The sequence below is a fragment of the Leuresthes tenuis genome, unplaced genomic scaffold (genome assembly GCF_036924035.1).
Source record: "Leuresthes tenuis unplaced genomic scaffold, fLeuTen1.0.hap1 SCAF_24, whole genome shotgun sequence".
NCBI lineage: Eukaryota > Metazoa > Chordata > Actinopteri > Atheriniformes > Atherinopsidae > Leuresthes > Leuresthes tenuis.
Window position 1 is genome coordinate 2,199,619 of NW_027325378.1, and position 20,785 is coordinate 2,220,403.

At 44.6% G+C, this 20,785-nt stretch overlaps 1 protein-coding gene across 4 annotated transcripts in view; it reads left to right on the forward strand.

Annotated features, from left to right (window-relative positions):
* The window catches only part of rreb1a (ras responsive element binding protein 1a), a 60,299-nt gene that overhangs the window by 21,542 nt on the left and 17,972 nt on the right, over window positions 1-20,785 (forward strand). For 2 of the 4 annotated variants that reach the window (XM_072378627.1, XM_072378628.1), the window contains exons 2-7: window positions 4,730-4,836; window positions 15,120-15,230; window positions 15,302-15,503; window positions 16,219-16,288; window positions 17,925-18,014; window positions 18,093-18,256. In XM_072378627.1, coding sequence (XP_072234728.1) covers window positions 15,125-15,230; window positions 15,302-15,503; window positions 16,219-16,288; window positions 17,925-18,014; window positions 18,093-18,256 — 632 coding nt within the window. In that variant the 5' untranslated portion in view covers window positions 4,730-4,836; window positions 15,120-15,124. The remainder of the gene's footprint in view (window positions 1-4,729; window positions 4,837-15,119; window positions 15,231-15,301; window positions 15,504-16,218; window positions 16,289-17,924; window positions 18,015-18,092; window positions 18,257-20,785) is intronic. The other 2 variants (XM_072378626.1, XM_072378625.1) reach the window with 1 other exon arrangement.

The window sequence follows — 20,785 nt, forward strand, 5'->3', positions numbered from 1 at the left end:
TCCTGTTTTCCCCTTTTCTCATTTTTCCCCTTTTCTACAGTTTTTTCCTATTTTTTCATTTTCTCCAGTTTTCTCGTTTTCTCCAGTTTTTTCTCTTTTGTTTTCTCCAGTTTTTCCTCCTTTCTCCTCTAAGACTCTCTGCTTTCCTGACTCTGCTCAGGTGTTTCTCCTCCTTTCTCCTCTAAGACTCTGCTTTCCTGGCTCTGCTCAGGTGTTTCTCCTCCTTTCTCCTCTAAGACTCTGCTTTCCTGACTCTGCTCAGGTGTTTCTCCTCTTTTCTTCTCTTTTCTCCTCCTTTCTCCTCTAAGACTCTGCTTTCCTGACTCTGCTCAGGTGTTTCTCCTCCTTTCTCCTCTAAGACTCTGCTTTCCTGACTCTGCTCAGGTGTTTCTCCTCCTTTCTCCTCTAAGACTCTGCTTTCCTGACTCTGCTCAGGTGTTTCTCCTCCTTTCTCCTCTAAGACTCTGCTTTCCTGACTCTGCTCAGGTGTTTCTCCTCCTTTCTCCTCTAAGACTCTGCTTTCCTGACTCTCCTCAGGTGTTTCTCCTCCTTTCTCCTCTAAGACTCTGCTTTCCTGACTCTGCTCAGGTGTTTCTCCTCCTTTCTCCTCTAAGACTCTGCTTTCCTGACTCTGCTCAGGTGTTTCTCCTCCTTTCTCCTCTAAGACTCTGCTTTCCTGACTCTGCTCAGGTGTTTCTCCTCCTTTCTCCTCTAAGACTCTGCTTTCCTGACTCTGCTCAGGTGTTTCTCCTCCTCTCCCGCCTCCCTCTGCACTTGTCCATGCCTGTCAACCAGAAGCCGAGCAGCATTCTTCAGCGCACACATTCCTCCTCCTGCTCTCGGGTTATTTTTACCCTCAGAGTGTGTTACAGGCCGCTCATCACCATCCAGGCCTGTTGTTGGAAGCATCTTTTCATGCACAAACCCTCTCATGTTCGGTGCCGTCGTTCCTCTCGTTTATTCCCACTTAACCCAGTTACACTGTAACAGACTAACCAGCACCACAGCTGGTTAATGTTTCAGTCACTTAGTGAGTTATTAATGACGGTTCTTCACTGGACACATTTAACAGAACCTTTGCTGCAAAAATAAAATGTTTTAATTAGCTTTTTAAGTTCATTTAAGACTAAACAAACGTGCAATTAGAAAAGTATTCTAAAAACTAAAAGTAGCAGAAAAATAATCATAGGTTCATCTCTTTTCATGCTTTTTTTTATTGAAATTAGAAAATGAAGGTACATTTCTGAAAATTTTATTAAAAACATTAGGTTTAAATAGAAATAATTTACATCCATAGTAAAATAAAACTTTGAGAGGGAAAAAAGTGATGCTATAAGTGTGCTAGCATGTTTAATGTGATGTTATGCTAACTGTTAATCTCTAGAAAAGTGTCACAGCTTCAAATATCTACATTTACTTCAGTTCTTTGGTGATTAATTTAACTTGTTGAAGCAACATAAATCCTCAACTTTCCTGTGAATCAAAGTGGGGGGAAAAAAACAAAACATTTCTATTGCCAATAAAGATTTGAAACATGCTAGCACAAGTCATCAAAATGCATTAAATTAACCAGCAGAAATGTATTGGAACTAGCATTAAACAGATACATGCTAATGCTAAAAAGTTGAGCTTTAGCACACAACAGTGGGACTATTTTAATGACTCAAGTCATGAAAATGTGTTAAAATAGCCTCAGAGTTGTTAGTTTTTAGAAGTTTGTTGCTATTACAGTTAATTAGTTATTTTAGTACACTTGTATTGAAATAAATTTAAATTTTGCTTTAAATCTGAGGCATTGTTTAACGTGCAATCAAGCTAAAAAGTGGAATTTTAGCATGCTAGTAGGTGTTATCAAGATAAAAATTGCTTACAAGAATCACTGATATTGGTGTTAATTTAGTTTCAATAAAGTATTTCAGTATTTAAAGTAGGTTTTCCAGCTGTTTGTCCAGAAAAATGATAACAAACTGAGTTTTTTAATGCAGCTGTGATATTCTTAATTACTGATGCTAACACTTTGCTATCTCTGTTATCTACTATTTTTATGTTTGGGTTTTTAAATCAATATTAGCTATATATATATTTTTTATTAGATTATTTTCTTTAAATGGAGCCAGAAGCATCATCAGATGTTTATGCAAGCAGTAAAACATGCTAGGATGGTTTCTTATGTGTGGAAACAGCCTCAGAACATGTAGCTTCTACTAAATATCTGATACATTAAGAGTTTAATGTAATTGTTTTTCTTATAACAATGTAAAGCCTTTCCCAGTTGGAATATTTGTTGTTGTTAGGCCTAGTTATCAGTTTTTAAGCTGTGTGGAGCTGTTTAACGCTGCAAATGAGGCATCTGTCTGTATCAGAACAAAGCTAAAGTGAGTTAGCGGGGCTAGCTCATTTGCTGCTGGCTTAGCGGGGACTTTGTGTGTTGGAGGGGGCGCATGGTGATAAATCCGAGTTTAGGTGGGAGCAGTGGCACCTCCCTGTATCAGCTTACACCTCCTTTATCTCAAACAGTGTTCAACCCATTAACACTGACAGCAGCTCCACCGCAGCACATACAAAACCAGGACGGTTGATGTTATTTCTGGTGTTGGCTTGAAAACATCTCGGGGAAATCTGGATTAAATTAATTTCTTTAGCACTAATCATCCCCTTTGTGGACAAAGTGGGCAGATAAGGACTAAGCCTTTTTTTATGCCACTCGGGCAGTAAATTTAGCAGGTTAAAAACCATAAATGAAGCCAAACTGAACTAATTTGAGCATTATATCCACATTTATACTTTCAGTGTGACCTACACAGTGATGATAATCTACATTATTATTTATTTCGGCTGTAGTTGGACAGGATGCTGGTGTGAAGGTGGCATTTAATGCCAGAACAGATACTTTAAACATTTAAACGTGGAATTTGATTGAACTTTCCACCTATAAACAGATGTATGATGACAGCTCAGAGGTCAGTGAATATCTCATTGAATCTGTAGCATCTAAGTGTCTTTATTCGTGATAAAAGTTGACATATTTTCCCATTTATCTGCTTTCTAAAACCTAATGATGGGTAATCATAATCGGCAATGTTGTTTTAAACATTTTCTTTCCTTATTTTCCTCCCATCCTCCTCACCTCCATCCTCACTTGCCTCCTAATTAGCCTTACCAGCCCTCTAAGCTCTTAATCTTTCTGTCTCCTTCCCCCCTCTCTTTTTCCTCATCATCCCTCCATCCATAAATACATCCATGAGCTTTGCAGCCTGTCGCATCCTTTTATCCCTCCATCTTTTTCTCTTATCGTGTATTTTCTTGCGAGTTCTTCCTCCTCCGCCCTCCCTCTTCTTACCTCCTCTGTCAGCAGATTATCCTTTGTGCATTTCAGCTAAGCCTCCATTTGTTCTAGACTTTGCCCTCTTGTTTCTTCTTCTGCTCTTTATTAGGATGCTTTTGTCTTATTTTGACGCCTCATTTTTAAACTTCGCTGACTTTTCCTAATAAATAACACCTGGCCAGCTGTAGTTATTATGTCAAACAAGCCTTACAGACGCACAGCGTGTTCTCGTTATCTGACTTTGGCCTACATAGTGCAGATACCAGGTATCTCTCTGTTTCCCATGATGCACCGGGCCACTGTCGGCCTGCATGGCGTCGCCACAGTTCAGTGCACGCTATCTGACCGCCGTGATTATATCGGCAGCAAACTGACCTCTGTACTTTTTGTGTGAAGTCGTAGTTTTATGTGAGCAAAGAGTTCAGTTTAACTGCTGAAACATGAATTTTTAAGAGGCTTTTCGTGCCGTCGCTGCATGTTGTGAATTATTCTTGTTAATGTGAACCTTTTGCTGTCCCCTTCACACCCTGATGTGTTTGTATCGTGAGCTAAAAAGGCTCCTTGTGTCCATATTAACGCTCCCAGCTCGTCTGTTTGTTTGTTGTTGGTAAATTTGTTCTTTTGTAGTCGGATTTGGGTTTAATTTCTTTTGTTTTTGTTGTGATCGTTCATGTTATTGTTTCTTTTGTTTGTGTGTAAATGTTTTTATTTACATTTCGTTCTGAGGACCTGTTTATGTTTGCTTTGTTGTTACTTTCTGTAATTTTGTTTGTTTTCTGTCTGATTTAGTTTAATTGCTTTGTTGTTACTTTGTGTCATTTTGTTGTTATTTTGTGTCATTTTGTTGTTATTTTGTGTCATTTTGTGTCATTTTGTGTCATTTTGTTGTTACTTTGTGTCATTTAGTTATTTTGTGTCATTTTGTGTCATTTTGTTGTTATTTTGTGTCATTTTGTTGTTACATGGTGTCATTTTATTGTTACTTTGTGTCATTTTGTGTCATTTTGTTGTTATTTTGTGTTACTTTGTGTCATTTTGTTGTTATTTTGTGTTACTTTGTGTCATTTTGTTGTTACTTTGTGTCATTTTGTTATTTTGTCATTTTGTTATTTTGTCATTTTGTTGTTACTTTGTCATTTTGTTGTTACTTTGAGTCATTTTGTTGTTACTTTGAGTCATTTTGTGTCATTTTGTTGTTACTGTGTCATTTTGTTGTTACTTTGAGTCATTTTGTGTCATTTTGTTGTTATTTTGTGTCATTTTGTTGTTACTTTGTGTCCTTTAGTTTGTTTTCTGTCTGATTTAGTGTAAACGAGGCCTTGTGTTCATCTCTGTGAGACCGTACATGTGTAAAAGTGTGTGTTGTTGTGTTACTGACCGTCTCTTTGTGCTCTCCCCCTGCAGTGTGAGCAGTGGTTGCAGACACAAACACAACAAACCCCGCCCCCTCCCGCCCCGTCCCCGAGACTCGAGCGAACAAGCGAGTGAGCGTTGCTTTACGAAAAGGACGGGTAAATATGCTCCTCCCTCCTTTCATCCCTCCATCATCCCTGCCTTTTGACCCACCTTCACTTCTCTCCTCCTTTTCATTCTTCCTTGAACATTTCCGCCGTCTTCCATCCAGTTTCACAAAAGTCAGACGCACACCTGTAACCGCTGCCTCACCTGCCGCCTCCTCCCTCTGTCATGTGACCACCTGCCAGCTTTCATCTCTTATTATTTTCCTGCTGGAGGTTTGTTGCTGTGAACTCAAACGTTTAATCCTCCATCAGTGCAGCTGTTTGTAGGGTTCTGTCTATTTCCTGAACATCTTTGGTTCATCTGTCTCTGCTTCAGCTCACAGTTCAGTCAGTGTTTGCAATAAGAACTGCTTCAGTGTTGCCCTGAAGGAGATTTAAATGAGCAAATTTACTTTTTTATGAAGGTTTTGTTCAGCTCAACTGTTTCAAAGACGTTCGTCGTCGGTCAGACTTTGTCTAAGTTGCGACATGATTTTTAAAGAGGAAGTGAAAGTTTTGTATGACGATTATACAAAATATATTCTGTCTCTTTAAAGGCACTGAATGTTCGTTTCTTACATCCAGATGTTTTCAACATGAAAAAGACCAATAACAGCTTATTGATACAATAAAAGCAGCAAAACTCCTGATCAGCTTAATTTCTTTACATATTAACATAAAAACAGGAAGCAGCTGCAGAGATTCACTGAAACAGGTTCAAACATGAACATAAACCCAGAATCTGAGGCAGATTCCAACACAGCCTGAACCCTCTGAGACGAGCTTTCTGTCATTTCTTTAAGGAGTCTTCAGGAATAGTTCTCCAGGCTTCTTGAAGGACATCCCAAAGCTCTTCTTTGGATGTGGGCTGCCTTTTGTTCCGTTCTCTGTCAGATGATCCCACACTGCTTCAATAATGTTGAGGTCCGGGCTCTGGGGAGGATTCATCCCTCCATAAGACCTGTTGCCACTGATTTTCAGTCCACTTCTTGTGTCATTTGGCACAGCTCAGCCTTTTCTCCCTGTTTCCCTTCCTTAAGAACGGCTTCTTGACAGCCACCCTTCCATGGAGACCATTTCTGATGAGGCTTGGGCCAACAGTAGATGGATCAGCTGAAGGTCCAGATGCATCTCTCAGGTCCTGTCAGGTCACAGCTGGATTTTTTCCTCTTTCTTAAGGACATCACTTTCAGATCCTGTTCATCTGCTGGAGATAGTTTTTTAGGCCTGACACTTCTTCTTTTGTCCTCCACTTGTCCAGTTTCCTCAAATGTTTTAAGGACACACTGCACACCATGCTGAGATATGCCAAGTTTTCAGCTAATAGCTCTTTGGGAATCACCTTGTTGCTGCAGAAATCCTATTTTCTGTCTGTCAAACTGTGTTTTCTTTGCTGTTTTTCATAGATGCAGCTAAAGAAATGGGAACAAATGATGTGTCTTTGTAACAAAGTGCCTAAAGATCCAGTTTAAAATGGCTTCTTTGCTAAGTTGTCTGTTCTGTGTCGACACAACACTGGTTCATCCCTTGAGTTAGGAGCCTTTTTTCTGCCTGAATGGGTCAAAGGTCAGAGTTAAGTGGCTGAACAAAGAAAAAACACTGAAAATGCTCAGGAACAAGGACTGAAAATGAGGGAAAAAGCAGAAAATGTCCAAAGAAAAACTGTGAAAGAGCTTCAGAAAGCTGCAGAACTGTTGATCAGGACACTTTAAAGGTTACAGAAAGCTGCAGAACTGTTGATCAGGACACTTTAAAGGTTTCAGAAAGCTGCAGAACTATTGATCAGGACACTTTAAAGGTTTCAGAAAGCTGCAGAACTATTGATCAGGACACTTTAAAGGTTACAGAAAGCTGCAGAACTATTGATCAGGACACTTTAAAGGTTTCAGAAAGCTGCAGAACTGTTGATCAGGACACTTTAAAGGTTTCAGAAAGCTGCAGAACTGTTGATCAGGACACTTTAAAGGTTACAGAAAGCTGCAGAACTATTGATCAGGACACTTTAAAGGTTACAGAAAGCTGCAGAACTATTGATCAGGACACTTTAAAGGTTACAGAAAGCTGCAGAACTATTGATCAGGACACTTTAAAGGTTTCAGAAAGCTGCAGAACTATTGATCAGGACACTTTAAAGGTTTCAGAAAGCTGCAGAACTATTGATCAGGACACTTTAAAGGTTTCAGAAAGCTGCAGAACTGTTGATCAGGACACTTTAAAGGTTTCAGAAAGCTGCAGAACTATTGATCAGGACACTTTAAAGGTTTCAGAAAGCTGCAGAACTGTTGATCAGGACACTTTAAAGGTTTCAGAAAGCTGCAGAACTGTTGATCAGGACACTTTAAAGGTTTCAGAAAGCTGCAGAACTATTGATCAGGACACTTTAAAGGTTTCAGAAAGCTGCAGAACTGTTGATCAGGACACTTTAAAGGTTACAGGAATGCGGCTGATCAGGAGTTTAATCCCAAACAAATGCTCATTCAAAGCTTTTTGGCCAGTTCTTCATGTATGAAGAGGATTGTTTTTGTCAACTTTGGCTCTGTGTCATTAAAAGGATGAGGCGGAACATGCAGAGATGAATGTGTGTGTGTTTGAGAGTTGAGGAATCTGGCAGCTGATTGGCTGAGAGCAGGCAGACATTTTCCACAGTGAGTGGGGTTCGGTGGTTGGCTGAGATGCTCCCCTCCCCCTCTGCCTGCCCCCTGGCTTTGGTATGCCGTACAGTGGAGCTGACACACCGTTGATGCTATCTCAACACTTTATCACGGCGGGTCTAAACTCCACTTCACTCCACCACAAACACACACTCCCACAGTCAATGTGTAACCGAGCCGGAGGGGAACCACTGGCTGAGCAGGAATGAGCCCCAACGAACAGATGATGCAAGAGGAGGGAGGATGGGGAGCAGAGGAAGAGCCACCAGAAGTCTGCTTTGTGGGGAAAATGCTCTGAGTCGTAGCTTTGACCTCGCAGAGCGGAGCAGGAACGCTATCTGCTTCGGGATGTTCAGTTTCGTAAGAGTGTGTTAACAAGTTTGGGCAAAGTCCTGCTCAGAGACAGGAGTGGAGGATGGGTGATGGCAGCTGAGTGTTAGATGGAGGAAGAGGGGGGGGGGGTCATCGAGAGGAACCATCAATCTCTCTCGCACATGGGGAAGCAGCAAAGCGCTCTCTTGTGACTCCCGTGAGTGTCGGCTTCCTGTTGTGGTCGACTCCGACTCAGAAACAGAAAGATAAAGAGACATTCTTTCAGTTTCTGCTGCTGGGTCCAACAGCAGCATCACTTCTCTCAATCACTGTCATTACAGCAGCTCAGCATTAAAGAGGTTTAACAAGCACCGTCTGCTCGGGGTCATTACTGCGAAGTTTTCAGTCTCTTTCAGGAACACTTAACCAGCTCAACACTGCCCCTCATACTTAAAGTTAGCCAAATTCATTTTTCATGTTTAGAAACAAAAATAAAGAAATCGGAAATTAAAGTTAGCCAAATTCATTTTTCATGTTTAGAAACAAAAATAAAGAAATATGAAATTAAAGTTAGCCAAATGTAGGCTAGCAGGGCTAATGTGCTAACCACTGCTGCTAATTCGCTGTAGTTCTAAAGAAAATGAATAAAACGCCTCAAAGTTCGACAGTTTTAAGAATAATTTTTTAGAAACCAAAACCGGCAGCAGAAAAAGTAAAAAATTATTCTTAAAACTGTCGAACTTTGAGGCGTTTTATTCATTTTCTTTAGAACTTAGCCCTGCTAGCCTACATTTGGCTAACTTTATGTTCATGGACATAATTTCAGATTTCTTCATTTTTGTTTCTAAACTTGAAAAATAAATTTATTACATCTACAACATCTAAGGAAAAAAAACTACTGATGAAATCTGACTCGAGTCCAACTGTGCTAGCTTAAATACTAGCTTAAATACATCAATATTGGTTGATTGTTGTTGGTTAATTAATTTCATGCGCTGGCTTGAAGATTTGTTTCCCGATTTTAAAATATTCCTTAATTATTGCTGCTATCATATCACAATAGCAGTACATTAGCACTGAAAACAGACAATTACACTGGAGCTCAATCAGTGGAGCAGGGAGCTAGCTTCAGGTGTTAGCATTGCTTCTCCAGGCGTACGCAGTTAGCTTTCTTAAATGGCTAAATGTGAATTTAACAGCTCTTACTAACACTTTTGCAAATGTAGCATTTGTTTTCATAGTACCTTTTTTTATTTAACAAATATATATAAAAAATAAACTAATTAAATAAGTGAAAATCTTGACATCACCCGCATTAGCTAAACTCGGATGCTAGTCAATTTAAATAGCTAACATATGATTGTTAGCAAAAAAAAAATTGCCAATCTGGGATCAAAACTTTTTCTTTCCTTTTTTTTCAGTCATATTTGTAATCTTACAGCACAAGATGTTCATATTAATCATGGCCCAAGATTCAGATGAAGTATGAACCAATAATCCCTGTGAGCTTAAAGCTGGGCTTCAAACTCGTGAGTCGATGTTTTCCTACTTAATTTTTCACGAGGAAATAACAGTATGATTTCATAGTCTAAATACAGTCATTTGAACAAACCCACAAACTACAGACGAGGCGGCTGCTGACCATCAGCGGGCTTCCAGAAACCGGCCAATCAGAGGAAAGTAGGGTTTTGGGTCCTTAAAGGGACAGTAGCTTAAATAAGTTGTTTCAGACAGAGGATGAAGTAAAGGTGTATTTTTTTTCATCCTTAATTGTAAATTTGTTCGTTTTGTGGTGGAATTCAGGTGAGTTTATTGGAACATTTTGAATAAACTCATTGAAGTTTTCCAGTAAAATAATGAGTTGTTGCTCAGGCTTTAGAAAACGTAGCACGGGTTCAGGAGTGTTTCAGGGCCATTTCGAATGAGGTGAAGCTGGTGATGGACGGCAGATGAAGAGAGAGCGACAGTTAGGACGGGTAATAAATAGCTAACATATGGTGGCTGGACTCTGTCCTCCCCCCATACATCCCTCCATCCCTATTCCTCACATCTCCACTGCCAAGCCCAGTGTTAGCCGACACCAGGGAGGAAACGCAGATACAAATATCCCACCTCGCTAAAAGAGAGATATAAATATAAACGGCTGAAATAAAAGAGGAAGAGATGTGAGTGGGCTGTGCCACTTTCCCTTTGTGTCTCTACTTTTAAAGGCTTCTTAACTCGCAGCCTTCGGAGCTCCAGAAGTTCCTTTTTTCATAGTGAAATCCCAGAAACTTGCAGCCGCCTCCTGCTGTCCACTCTTTATGCCCCAGCTGCCTCATCGGATGAAAGGAGGCAGGATTTATGGGCTTTAGGTGTCAGGAAACCTCTTTCTGCCCCCTCCTCCGCTCTCCCTTCATCCCACATCTTCACCATCCCTCCTGTCAGCGGGTTACATCTTCACACAGGTGCCTGCCGGGACATCGTTGCCCTCAGTTTGGCCTGAAGGCAGCGGCTTTTCAGGTGCCCCACAGTCCTGCCGGGACATCGTTGCCCTCAGTTTGGCCTGAAGGCAACGGTTTTTCAGGTGCCCCAGTCCTGCCGGGACACCGTTGCCCTCAGTTTGGCCTGAAGGCAGCAGTTTTTCAGGTGCCCCACAGTCCTGTCGGGACATCGTTGCCCTCAGTTTGGCCTGAAGGCAGCGGTTTTTCAGGTGCCCCACAGTCCTGTCGGGACATCGTTGCCCTCAGTTTGGCCTGAAGGCAACAGTTTCTTAGGTGCCCCACAGTCCTGCCGGGACATTGTTGCCCTCAGTTTGGCCTGAAGGCAGCGGTTTTTCAGGTGCCCCACAGTCCTGTCGGGACATTGTTGCCCTCAGTTTGGCCTGAAGGCAGCGGTTTTTCAGGTGCCCCACAGTACTGCCGGGACATCGTTGCCCTCAGTTTGGCCTGAAGGCAGCGGCTTTTGATGGGAAACTGAACTGATTGTGATGCTTTTTGGTGGAATATTACTCACATTTTAGTGCCTTTAAGACAGAATTCGTCTGGAAGTTGGGATGCTGCTGAGCTCAGGACAAAACGCTTCCCATTCAAATATATATAAACTTGAACAGCTGTGATTTAACCCTCAGCTGCATCGTACAAATATTTATCTGTGATATTTCCAGCCGTTCGTTCTTGTTGTTTATGCACTTTTAACCACTTCATGACGACACATCAAGCCTCAGAAGTTGCACGTTGCCAAATTGCTTCGTTAGTTCGGCGTCTCTAACGGACTAAATCAGGCCGCTTGTTTGTTTCTTTGGCCTCTGATTTCTCTGGAGAAGCATCGTGTGCCTTTCAGAAGTCGAGCTAAAAGTCACGCTGGGTAACTTCTGTTTGTCAGGCTTTCAAAAAGCTCGTCTCTCCAGGTCTGAGAGGTTTAACCGTCGTAGAGCTTTGTTGGCTGATGGCTGGGAACAGATGTGGAAACATCAGCTCGGTGTTTGGTTTGGTTTTACACACTTTTTAAAGGACATTTTAAACCTTCAGGCTGTTTCGTGCAGACTTGGTTTAAAAAGTTCAAACGTCCTGTTGGTACCGAGCAGGTGTGGGCCGAGGAGGCCGGCAGGTGATGGCGGTCAGAGTTACAGTCGGTCGGGTTCGTCACTGTGAGCCCAACCAAACCCACAAAGTAGCCGGTTTTTAGATCTACGGCATCGAGCCGCCGCTGATCTGGAACCAGGTTTCCGCCTCAGAGTCGGAACCTGATCTGAAAGCGACTGAAAGCGTCCGTGTGAGCAGGAGAAGTGGAGCTGCTCGCCGTTAGCTTCGGCCTCTTTAAGCAGTTTATCAGGGTTAAAACTCTGCAGAAACGGATCATTCAAACGTTATAATTTCAGCTGGGAGCTGATCTTGTTGGACGTGTTGAAGGCGCCTGTCGTCCTCCTCGGTTTCTCCATCCATCCCTCCTCCTCTGCTCTCGCAGCCATCTGTTGCCGCTCGTTTCTACGGGCTGTAAAAAGCGCTGCTTCGGCCAATCAGAGGCTGCGAGTGTGCGTGCACCTGCCTTGGCCATGTAACAGTGTGTCATGTCAGATACACTCAGAGGTCAGTGGAAACACAACACAGCTCTCTGCCAGTTGTCAGCAGTCGCTCTGCACTCGTCCTTTCTCTTTTCTGTCTTCTTCTGCTGTTTTTTCTGGGTTTTGTGAGGTTGTTTGGAAGGACTCGACCCGCTCATACGACTCTTTATCAGTCCCAGTTACACTTAGAGTGACTCTGACTGTTGTTTAACTTTCAAAAACATTTGCTCCAGAGCTTAAAGAAACAAGTAAAGTCTTAAAACTCAGGAAATCCAACACACGACATGTTACACTGACTCATTATTTATGGAACAAAAACTGAGACAAAACACTGAAGCAGTGACTGAAAAACTAAGTGAACCCTCGCTGAACTCAGAGGGTAAGAAGCAGCCAGGAGCTGCTGATCAATGCTCTGATTAACTGATCATCAGTCAGTGTGAGCAGCTCTATAAAAGCAGGAGTTCTGTCAGTTTAACACGATGCCAAGGAGGAAAGACACCAGCAATGATCTCAGAGAAGCAGCTGCTGCTGCCCATCAGTCTGGGAAGGGTTATAAGGCCATTTCCAGACTATCTGGAGTCCATCATTCTACAGAGAGAAAGATTATTCACAAGTGGAAAACATTCAGGACAGCTGTCAGTCTTCCCAGGAGTGGACGTCCCAGCAAGTTCACCCCAAGGTGAAGAAGCCCAGAGCTACATCTCAGACTCTACAGGCCTCAGTTAGCATGCTAAAGGTTAAAGGTCACCCCAAGGTGAAGAAGCCCAGAGCTACATCTCAGACTCTACAGGCCTCAGTTAGCATGTTAAAGGTTAAAGGTCACCCCAAGGTGGAAAAGCCCAGAGCTACATCTCAGACTCTACAGGCCTCAGTTAGCATGCTAAAGGTTAAAGGTCACCCCGAGGTGAAGAAGCCCAGAGCTACATCTCAGACTCTACAGGCCTCAGTTAGCATGTTAAAGGTTAAAGGTCACCCCAAGGTGAAAAAGCCCAGAGCTACATCTCAGACTCTACAGGCCTCAGTTAGCATGCTAAAGGTTAAAGGTCACCCCAAGGTGAAGAAGCCCAGAGCTACATCTCAGACTCTCCAGGCCTCAGTTAGCATGTTAAAGGTTAAAGTTCACCCCAAGGTGAAGAAGCCCAGAGCTACATCTCAGACTCTACAGGCCTCAGTTAGCATGTTAAAGGTTAAAGGTCACCCCAAGGTGAAGAAGCCCAGAGCTACATCTCAGACTCTACAGGCCTCAGTTAGCATGTTAAAGGTTAAAGGTCACCCCAAGGTGAAAAAGCCCAGAGCTACATCTCAGACTCTACAGGCCTCAGTTAGCATGCTAAAGGTTAAAGGTCACCCCAAGGTGAAAAAGCCCAGAGCTACATCTCAGACTCTACAGGCCTCAGTTAGCATGTTAAAGGTTAAAGGTCACCCCAAGGTGAAAAAGCCCAGAGCTACATCTCAGACTCTACAGGCCTCAGTTAGCATGTTAAAGGTTAAAGGTCACCCCAAGGTGAAGAAGCCCAGAGCTACATCTCAGACTCTACAGGCCTCAGTTAGCATGTTAAAGGTTAAAGGTCACCCCAAGGTGAAGAAGCCCAGAGCTACATCTCAGACTCTCCAGGCCTCAGTTAGCATGTTAAAGGTCAAAGGTCATGACAGCACAGTTAGAAAAAGCCTGAACAAGGATGGCTTGTTTGGAAGGGCTGCAGGAGAAAGCCTCTTCTCTCTAAAAAGAACATGGCAGCACAGCTTAGGTTTGCAAAGCTGCATCTGAACAAAGCTCAAGACTTCTGGAACAATGTCCTTTGGACAGACCAGAGCAAAGTGGAGATGTTTGGTCCTAATGCACAGCAGCACGTTTGGAGGAAACCAAACACAGCATATCAGCACAAACACCTCATACCAGCTGTCAAGCACGGTGGTGGAGGGCTGATGATCTGGGCTGGTTCTGCAGCCACAGGACCTGGGCACCTTGCAGTCATTGAGTCCACCATGAACTCCTCTGGATACCAAAGTATTCTAGAGTCAGATGTGAGGCCATCTGTCCCACAGCTAAAGCTGGGCTGAAACTGGCTCATCAACAGGACAAAGATCCCAAACACAGCAGCAGATCTACAGCAGAATGTGGGAAAAAGGAAAGAATCAAGGTGCTGCAATGGTCCAGTCAGAGTCCAGACCTCAGCCTGACTGAGATGCTGTGGTGGGACCTTAAGAGAGCTGTGCAGAAACCAAAGCTGCAAACCTCAATGAGCTGAAGCAGCGCTGGAGAGAAGAGGGCCGAGATTCCTCCAGAACCATGAGAGAGACTGATAACGTCCCACAGGAAACCATCACTGCAGCTCACTGCTGCTGAAGCTGCTGGATCAGGGGTTCACTTAGTTTTAAACTCACTGCTGCTGAAGCTGCTGGATCAGGGGTTCACTTAGTTTTTCACTCACTGCTGCTGAAGCTGCTGGATCAGGGGTTCACTTAGTTTTTCACTCACTGCTGCTGAAGCTGCTGGATCAGGGGTTCACTTAGTTTTAAACTCACTGCTGCTGAAGCTGCTGGATCAGGGGTTCACTTAGTTTCTCACTCTCTGCTGCAGGTTGTTTTTATGTCCTCATCCAAAGTAAAACTTGTAATTAAATGCCGCCGTGCAGAAAAAGTATTTAAAGCGTATTTTTCTCCCCTTAAAGTCCTTCTGCGAGCGTTTGCTCCTTTTAACGAGGAATGCGACACAGTCTGGGCTCTGGAGGAGGAAGTGGTCGGCTCTGGAGAGCGTCTTCCTGTGGGGGCGGCCCAGCAGGAAACTGTAATTAGCTGTGGTCCTCTCTGAGAAAAGCCCCTTCTCTCCTCCACCATCCTCCCTCCTCCCGGTCCCGTTAGAAACAGGTGTGAGGGCCGTAAACCCGCCGTTTTGTCGCCTCTGATCCAGTCGGCGCTGAGCCAGAGCTGCTCCCTGACACACGGAAGGTCGTCCTCTGGCTTCATCCGTGTTCCTCCTGTAGAAATCACTCAGAAACTCGGATGCTTCCGCCTCCGAATCCCTGAAAGTCTTTTAAAAAATGGAGGATTTTCCTCTGAAACCAGACACTGTGGTCGGCAGCGTTCTGGGCAAGCTGCCGAGCTCCTGAGCTATTCTCATCTCAGTCAACCTTCAACCTTCACACACCAGACTCCACTGAAAAAACGTCCCGTTTAACGTCTCCTCACATGTCAGAATGAGGCCCAGCTTCTTCTTCGTGGGTTAAAGTCACTGCTGATGCTCTCGGTGCTCGTCAATAAACTTGTTTGTGTGTCTGTTCTCGTTCCAGCTGTCATGGAGAGCTCCACAGAGGAGATGCCCGAGGGGGGAGGAGCCAACACCGAGATAAACAAGAAGGAGGCGGAGCTAAAAGAGGAGAAAACGCACAATAACCTCAAAGGTACGCGGCACACCTTCGCAGTTTGAGCAAATTTGAGCTAAGAGAAGGTAAGAGTAAAAACTCTCCTTCAGGAGCGATCAACGGCGTGTCGGAGGGAGCAACAAGTGGAGGAGAGAAGCTGCAGAACGGAGACCGAGGGGGAGGAGACCTCTCCTCCATCAACGCCATGATGTCAGCGGTGATGTCAGCAGCAGGGACCATAAATGGAGGCGGAGGAGAAGAAGGAGAGAGTGGAGTCACTTCAGCCAACTCCTCCGCCGGCCCCTCGCCCAGGTGAAGGGAACATTTTGGTGTTTTTAACCCAATCATCTGGGGAGAAACATGCTAAAACAAAAGGTTTTAGATAAAAAGTTGAGTTAATTAAAAGCTCCAGAGTCAAAGTATTCTGCTAAAAATAAAGTTCTGCACCTCTTTCAACCCAGAAACCATCCCGAAGCTAATCCATGTTGCTATTTATGTTAAGATGAAGCATCAAAAACGGGTTTTCTTAAAGGCTTTTTAATTAAAACTGTATCAAATTCTTCACTTTTCTTCAGAAATGTTCCAGTTTTTGGTCTTTTTTCCTCTCCACAGAAGTATTTGCACATCTGCAGCTGTTTGAAAGTCTGAATATTGGAGCTCTCCATTAATGCATGAACCTTTTGTGTCATATTTTTACTTAGAAATATGGAAACTTTATCTAAAATGGAGACGCAGAACTCCATCTGAGTCCACCTTTGTGCAGGATTAGCATCAGCGGGGGAGGTGGGGATAAAATGTTCCCTGTGGTCATCTCTCCTGATGGGATTTAAACTGCATGTCTGCAGCAGACGTGCACGTTTATCAGGACAAACCAAACACTTTAATCCCACATTTACTTGTTTTGTTTCCCAAAACAAACCCACCAGAAGTGTTGTGTGAAGCTAACGCTAAAGCTAACGCTAACTATCTGTGAAAGCAGTTGCATCTCTGAGATTAAATATATTCTTTGTTTCTTTTCTGCTTGAAGCCCTTCACCCAACAAGTCCCTCACGGCCGCCATGAGGGCGCCGCCCAGCCGCAACGCACGGCGCAACCAGGTAAAAACACGGCGACTCCACTCAGCCTCCATCTCTCTGCCATCCACAGCTTCCTCTCCTCTCCCATGCTCTTGTTTTTGCCTCGTCACTGTGGTACTTTTCTCCTTTCCCATCATGCACTCTGGCATTCCACGTTGCGTCATCACTTCCTGTGGCTGCGACAGGAAAAGGGAAGTTCTGTTTGAACGGAGGATGTGTGTGTGTGAAGTAATTTGAAGAGATTGTTTTCTCAAGATTTCCTCAAACGAGAATCAGCAGAACAGACTTAATGTTTGAAACCGGCTCAGTGGGGATGTGTCTCAGATTGGGTCCTCGGTTTGGGATGTTGTCCTTTTAAAGGTCATTTGAGGCCTGGAACTTAGTTTTGGGCTTCAGGTTAGGCTCCTTGTGAGTTTTCAGGGTCCCCACAATGACAAAAACACAAACAGATGTGTGCAGCTGTTCAGAGGCATCAGACATCAGGTCTAACTGCTGAGGCCCTAAAAAACTATCAGACATTATTCATGAGGCTTACTGGGCCTTAACCTCACCTGTTGTTAGCAGGTTGCTTTAAGGAGTCTTCAGGAATAGTTCTCCAGGCTTCTTGAAGGACATCCCAAAGCTCTTCTTTGGATGTGGGCTGCCTTTTGTTCCGTTCTCTGTCAGATGATCCCACACTGCTTCAATAATGTTGAGGTCCGGCTCTGGGGAGGATTCATCCCTCCATAAGACCTGTTGCCACTGATTTTCAGTCCACTTCTTGTGTCGTTTGGCACAGCTCAGCCTTTTCTCCCTGTTTCCCTTCCTTAAGAACGGCTTCTTGACAGCCACCCTTCCATGGAGACCATTTCTGATGAGGCTTGGGCCAACAGTAGATGGATCAGCTGAAGGTCCAGATGCATCTCTCAGGTCCTGTCAGGTCACAGCTGGAATTTTTCCTCTTTCTTAAGGACATCACTTTCAGATCCTGTTCATCTGCTGGAGATAGTTTTTTAGGCCTGACACTTCTTCTTTTGTCCTCCACTTGTCCAGTTTCCTCAAATGTTTTAAGGACACACTGCACACCATGCTGAGATATGCCAAGTTTTCAGCTAATAGCTCTTTGGGAATCACCTTGTTGCTGCAGAAATCCTATTTTCTGTCTGTCAAACTGTGTTTTCTTTGCTGTTTTTCATAGATGCAGCTAAAGAAATGGGAACAAATGATGTGTCTTTGTGACAAAGTGCCTAAAGATCCAGTTTAAAATGGCTTCTTTGCTAAGTTGTCTGTTCTGTGTCGACACAACACTGGTTCATCCCTTGAGTTAGGAGCCTTTTTTCTGCCTGAATGGGTCAAAGGTCAGAGTTAAGCAGCTGAACAAAGAAAACACTGAAAATGCTCAGGAACAAGGACTGAAGAGGAGGGAAAAAGCAGAAAATGTCCAAAGAAAAACTGTGAAAAACTGTTGATCAGGACATTTAAAGGTTAAAGAACTGATGCTGATCAGGAGTTTTAAAGAATATGGATCATAATTAATTCGTTCAGCTCATCTTCTGTAATGGAGGCGGAGTTTATGACCTAATCTGCTTTCAGCCACAAGGTGGCGCTGCAGACGCTTTCCCCTTGATATAATTTGTTGCTGTTTGCCTTGTTTTTACGAGCTTTTGTGTTTCTTCAGGACACCAAAGACGACAGCTCAGCTTTTATCTGTCCGCTCTGCAACAAGAACTGTCAGACTCAGCACCAGCTGACCATGCACATCCGGCAGGTAAGTCCTCGCCTCGGTCATCACGAGCACATCTGAGCTGTGGTTGCCGCGCCGACACCTGCGCTCTCGCCCCCGCAGCACAACGCCGACACCGGTGCCACGGATCATTCCTGCAGCATCTGCGGGAAGTGCCTGAGCTCGGCCTCGTCGCTCGACAGACACATGCTGGTCCACAGCGGGGAGAGACCGTACAAGTGCAACGTCTGCGGACAAACCTTCACCACCAACGGCAACATGCACAGGTGCGTCACACACGGTTACCTGCTGGCCAATCAGTGCGTCACACACACGGTTACCTGCTGGCCAATCAGTGCGTCACACACACGGTTACCTGCTGGCCAATCAGTGCGTCACACACGGTTACCTGCTGGCCAATCAGGAGAGTGCGTCACACACACGGTTACCTGCTGGCCAATCAGGAGAGTGCGTCACACACACGGTTACCTGCTGGCCAATCAGGAGCTGGACAGGTGCTTCACACACACGGTTACCTGCTGGCCAATCAGGAGAGTGCGTCACACACACGGTTACCTGCTGGCCAATCAGGAGAGTGCGTCACACACACGGTTACCTGCTGGCCAATCAGGAGAGTGCGTCACACACACGGTTACCTGCTGGCCAATCAGGAGCTGGACAGGTGCTTCACACACACGGTTACCTGCTGGCCAATCAGGAGAGTGCGTCACACACACGGTTACCTGCTGGCCAATCAGGAGCTGGACAGGTGCTTCACACACACGGTTACCTGCTGGCCAATCAGTGCTTCACACACACGGTTACCTGCTGGCCAATCAGTGCGTCACACACACGGTTACCTGCTGGCCAATCAGGAGCTGGCACCACCTGAGGCAGAGGAAGTTGGTGTTTAACCCGGTCCCCAGTCAGCCATGCTGGAGACGGGGTGTGTGCGTGGAGGGGGTCCACAGGAAGTGGGAAGGCAGCTTTAAACTGCTGCCCCCCCCCACAGAACAACGCCCAGTCTTTTATCAGCAGCGTCCAGCCTCCACCATCAGACCCAACGGTCCCCGGAGTCCGCTGTGTGTTTGAGCTTCAACACGAATTAATGTCTGACCTCGTTTACGTGTGAAAGGAGCTGCTGATTAACCCGGAGACGGCGTCCTCCGAACACGAGCTGCAGAACGCAGAGAAGCTCGCTCCTGCTTTGAGATGAATGCTCTGTTTCAACAACACAGTTAATTATCTGAGTTATGGAGGACTGAATCTCGGCCTCTGCAGCCACGGAGACAAAAAGACGAATGTTCGGTATGAGGCGCTGTGGGCGGCGAGGAATGACTGTAGGCTGACGGATGTCAGTGTCTCGCTGCCTTCAGGAGGTGAAAAACACGTCTCTGTCGTCTAAATCTAAACTTTTCAAACATGTTTGCACAGATTTCGGCTGTTTGATTGATTAAAAATAAACTAGAAGAGTTCAGTTGTGCAGCTTCAAAGGAAGATTAACGTGTTTGTAGTGAAATAACAGAAACTAACAGACTATAAAGGCACAAAAAATAAGCATAAAGAGACAGAACGGGAATAAAGAGACGTGAGATTCAACTAAACTACAGAAACAAACAAACCACAGATGGAAATGAACACAAAGATGCGTATCAGCAAAAAGATGTAGAACAATGAAGCCGACAGACAGCGAGCATAAAAATGATGTGAAAGTGACAGAAAACAGCTACAAAGACTCATAAAATAACATCAAAGAGAAGCAGCGAAACGCAACGAGCCGAGCAGCAACAGATCAAAAGAAATGCATCAAAGAAATTAATAATAAACTCAAACAGCCTGAAAAGCTGCAGAACAGACAGATGCTAAATAACTCCTGAGACTCGAACTGACCAAAGCGACGACTGCAAAGACTCAAACTCACGAAACGACCGCAGACTCACGAAGCGGCCGCAGAAACTAGCGAAACCACCGCAGAAATTCACGAAACAGCCACGAAACTCACGAAGCGGCCACGAAAACTCACGAAACGACCGCAGAAACTCACGAAACGGCCGCAGAAACTCACGAAACGACCGCAGAAACTCACGAAACAACCGCAGAAACTCACGAAACAGCCACGAAACTCACGAAGCGGCCACGAAAACTCACGAAACGACCGCAGAAACTCACGAAACGACCGCATAAACTCACGAAACGGCCGCAGAAACTCACGAAGCGGCCACGAAAACTCACGAAACGGCCGCAGAAACTCACAAAACAACCGCAGAAACTCACGAAACGACCGCAGAAACTCACGAAACAACCGCAGAAACTCACGAAACAACCGCAGAAACACACGAAACAGCCACGAAACTCACGAAGCGGCCACGAAAACTCACGAAACGACCGCAGTAACTCACAAAACAACCGCAGAAACTCAAGAAACGACCGCAGAAACTCACGAAACGACCGCAGAAACTCACGAAGCGGCCACGAAACTCACGAAGCGGCCACGAAAACTCACGAAACGTCCGCAAAGAGCTGAAGGTGACAGAGAAAGAAAAACCACAAGGAGACACAGCGCTACAAAAAAGAGTCAAAGATGCATAACAACAAATAAACAAAACTAAACAAAATGGCGGCAAAGAAAGGTGACGAAACCAAAGAGACAAAAGTGACGAGGAGACAGAAAAAGGCTTAAAAATACAGACGAAAACAAAGGAAACGAAAAGATGCAGAAAGGTGAGGAAGCAGCCGAGCAGGAAGCGTGCAGGAAGCGTGCAGGAAGCGTGCAGGTGTGTGTTCAGGTGTGTGTGCAGGTGTGTGTGCAGGTGTGT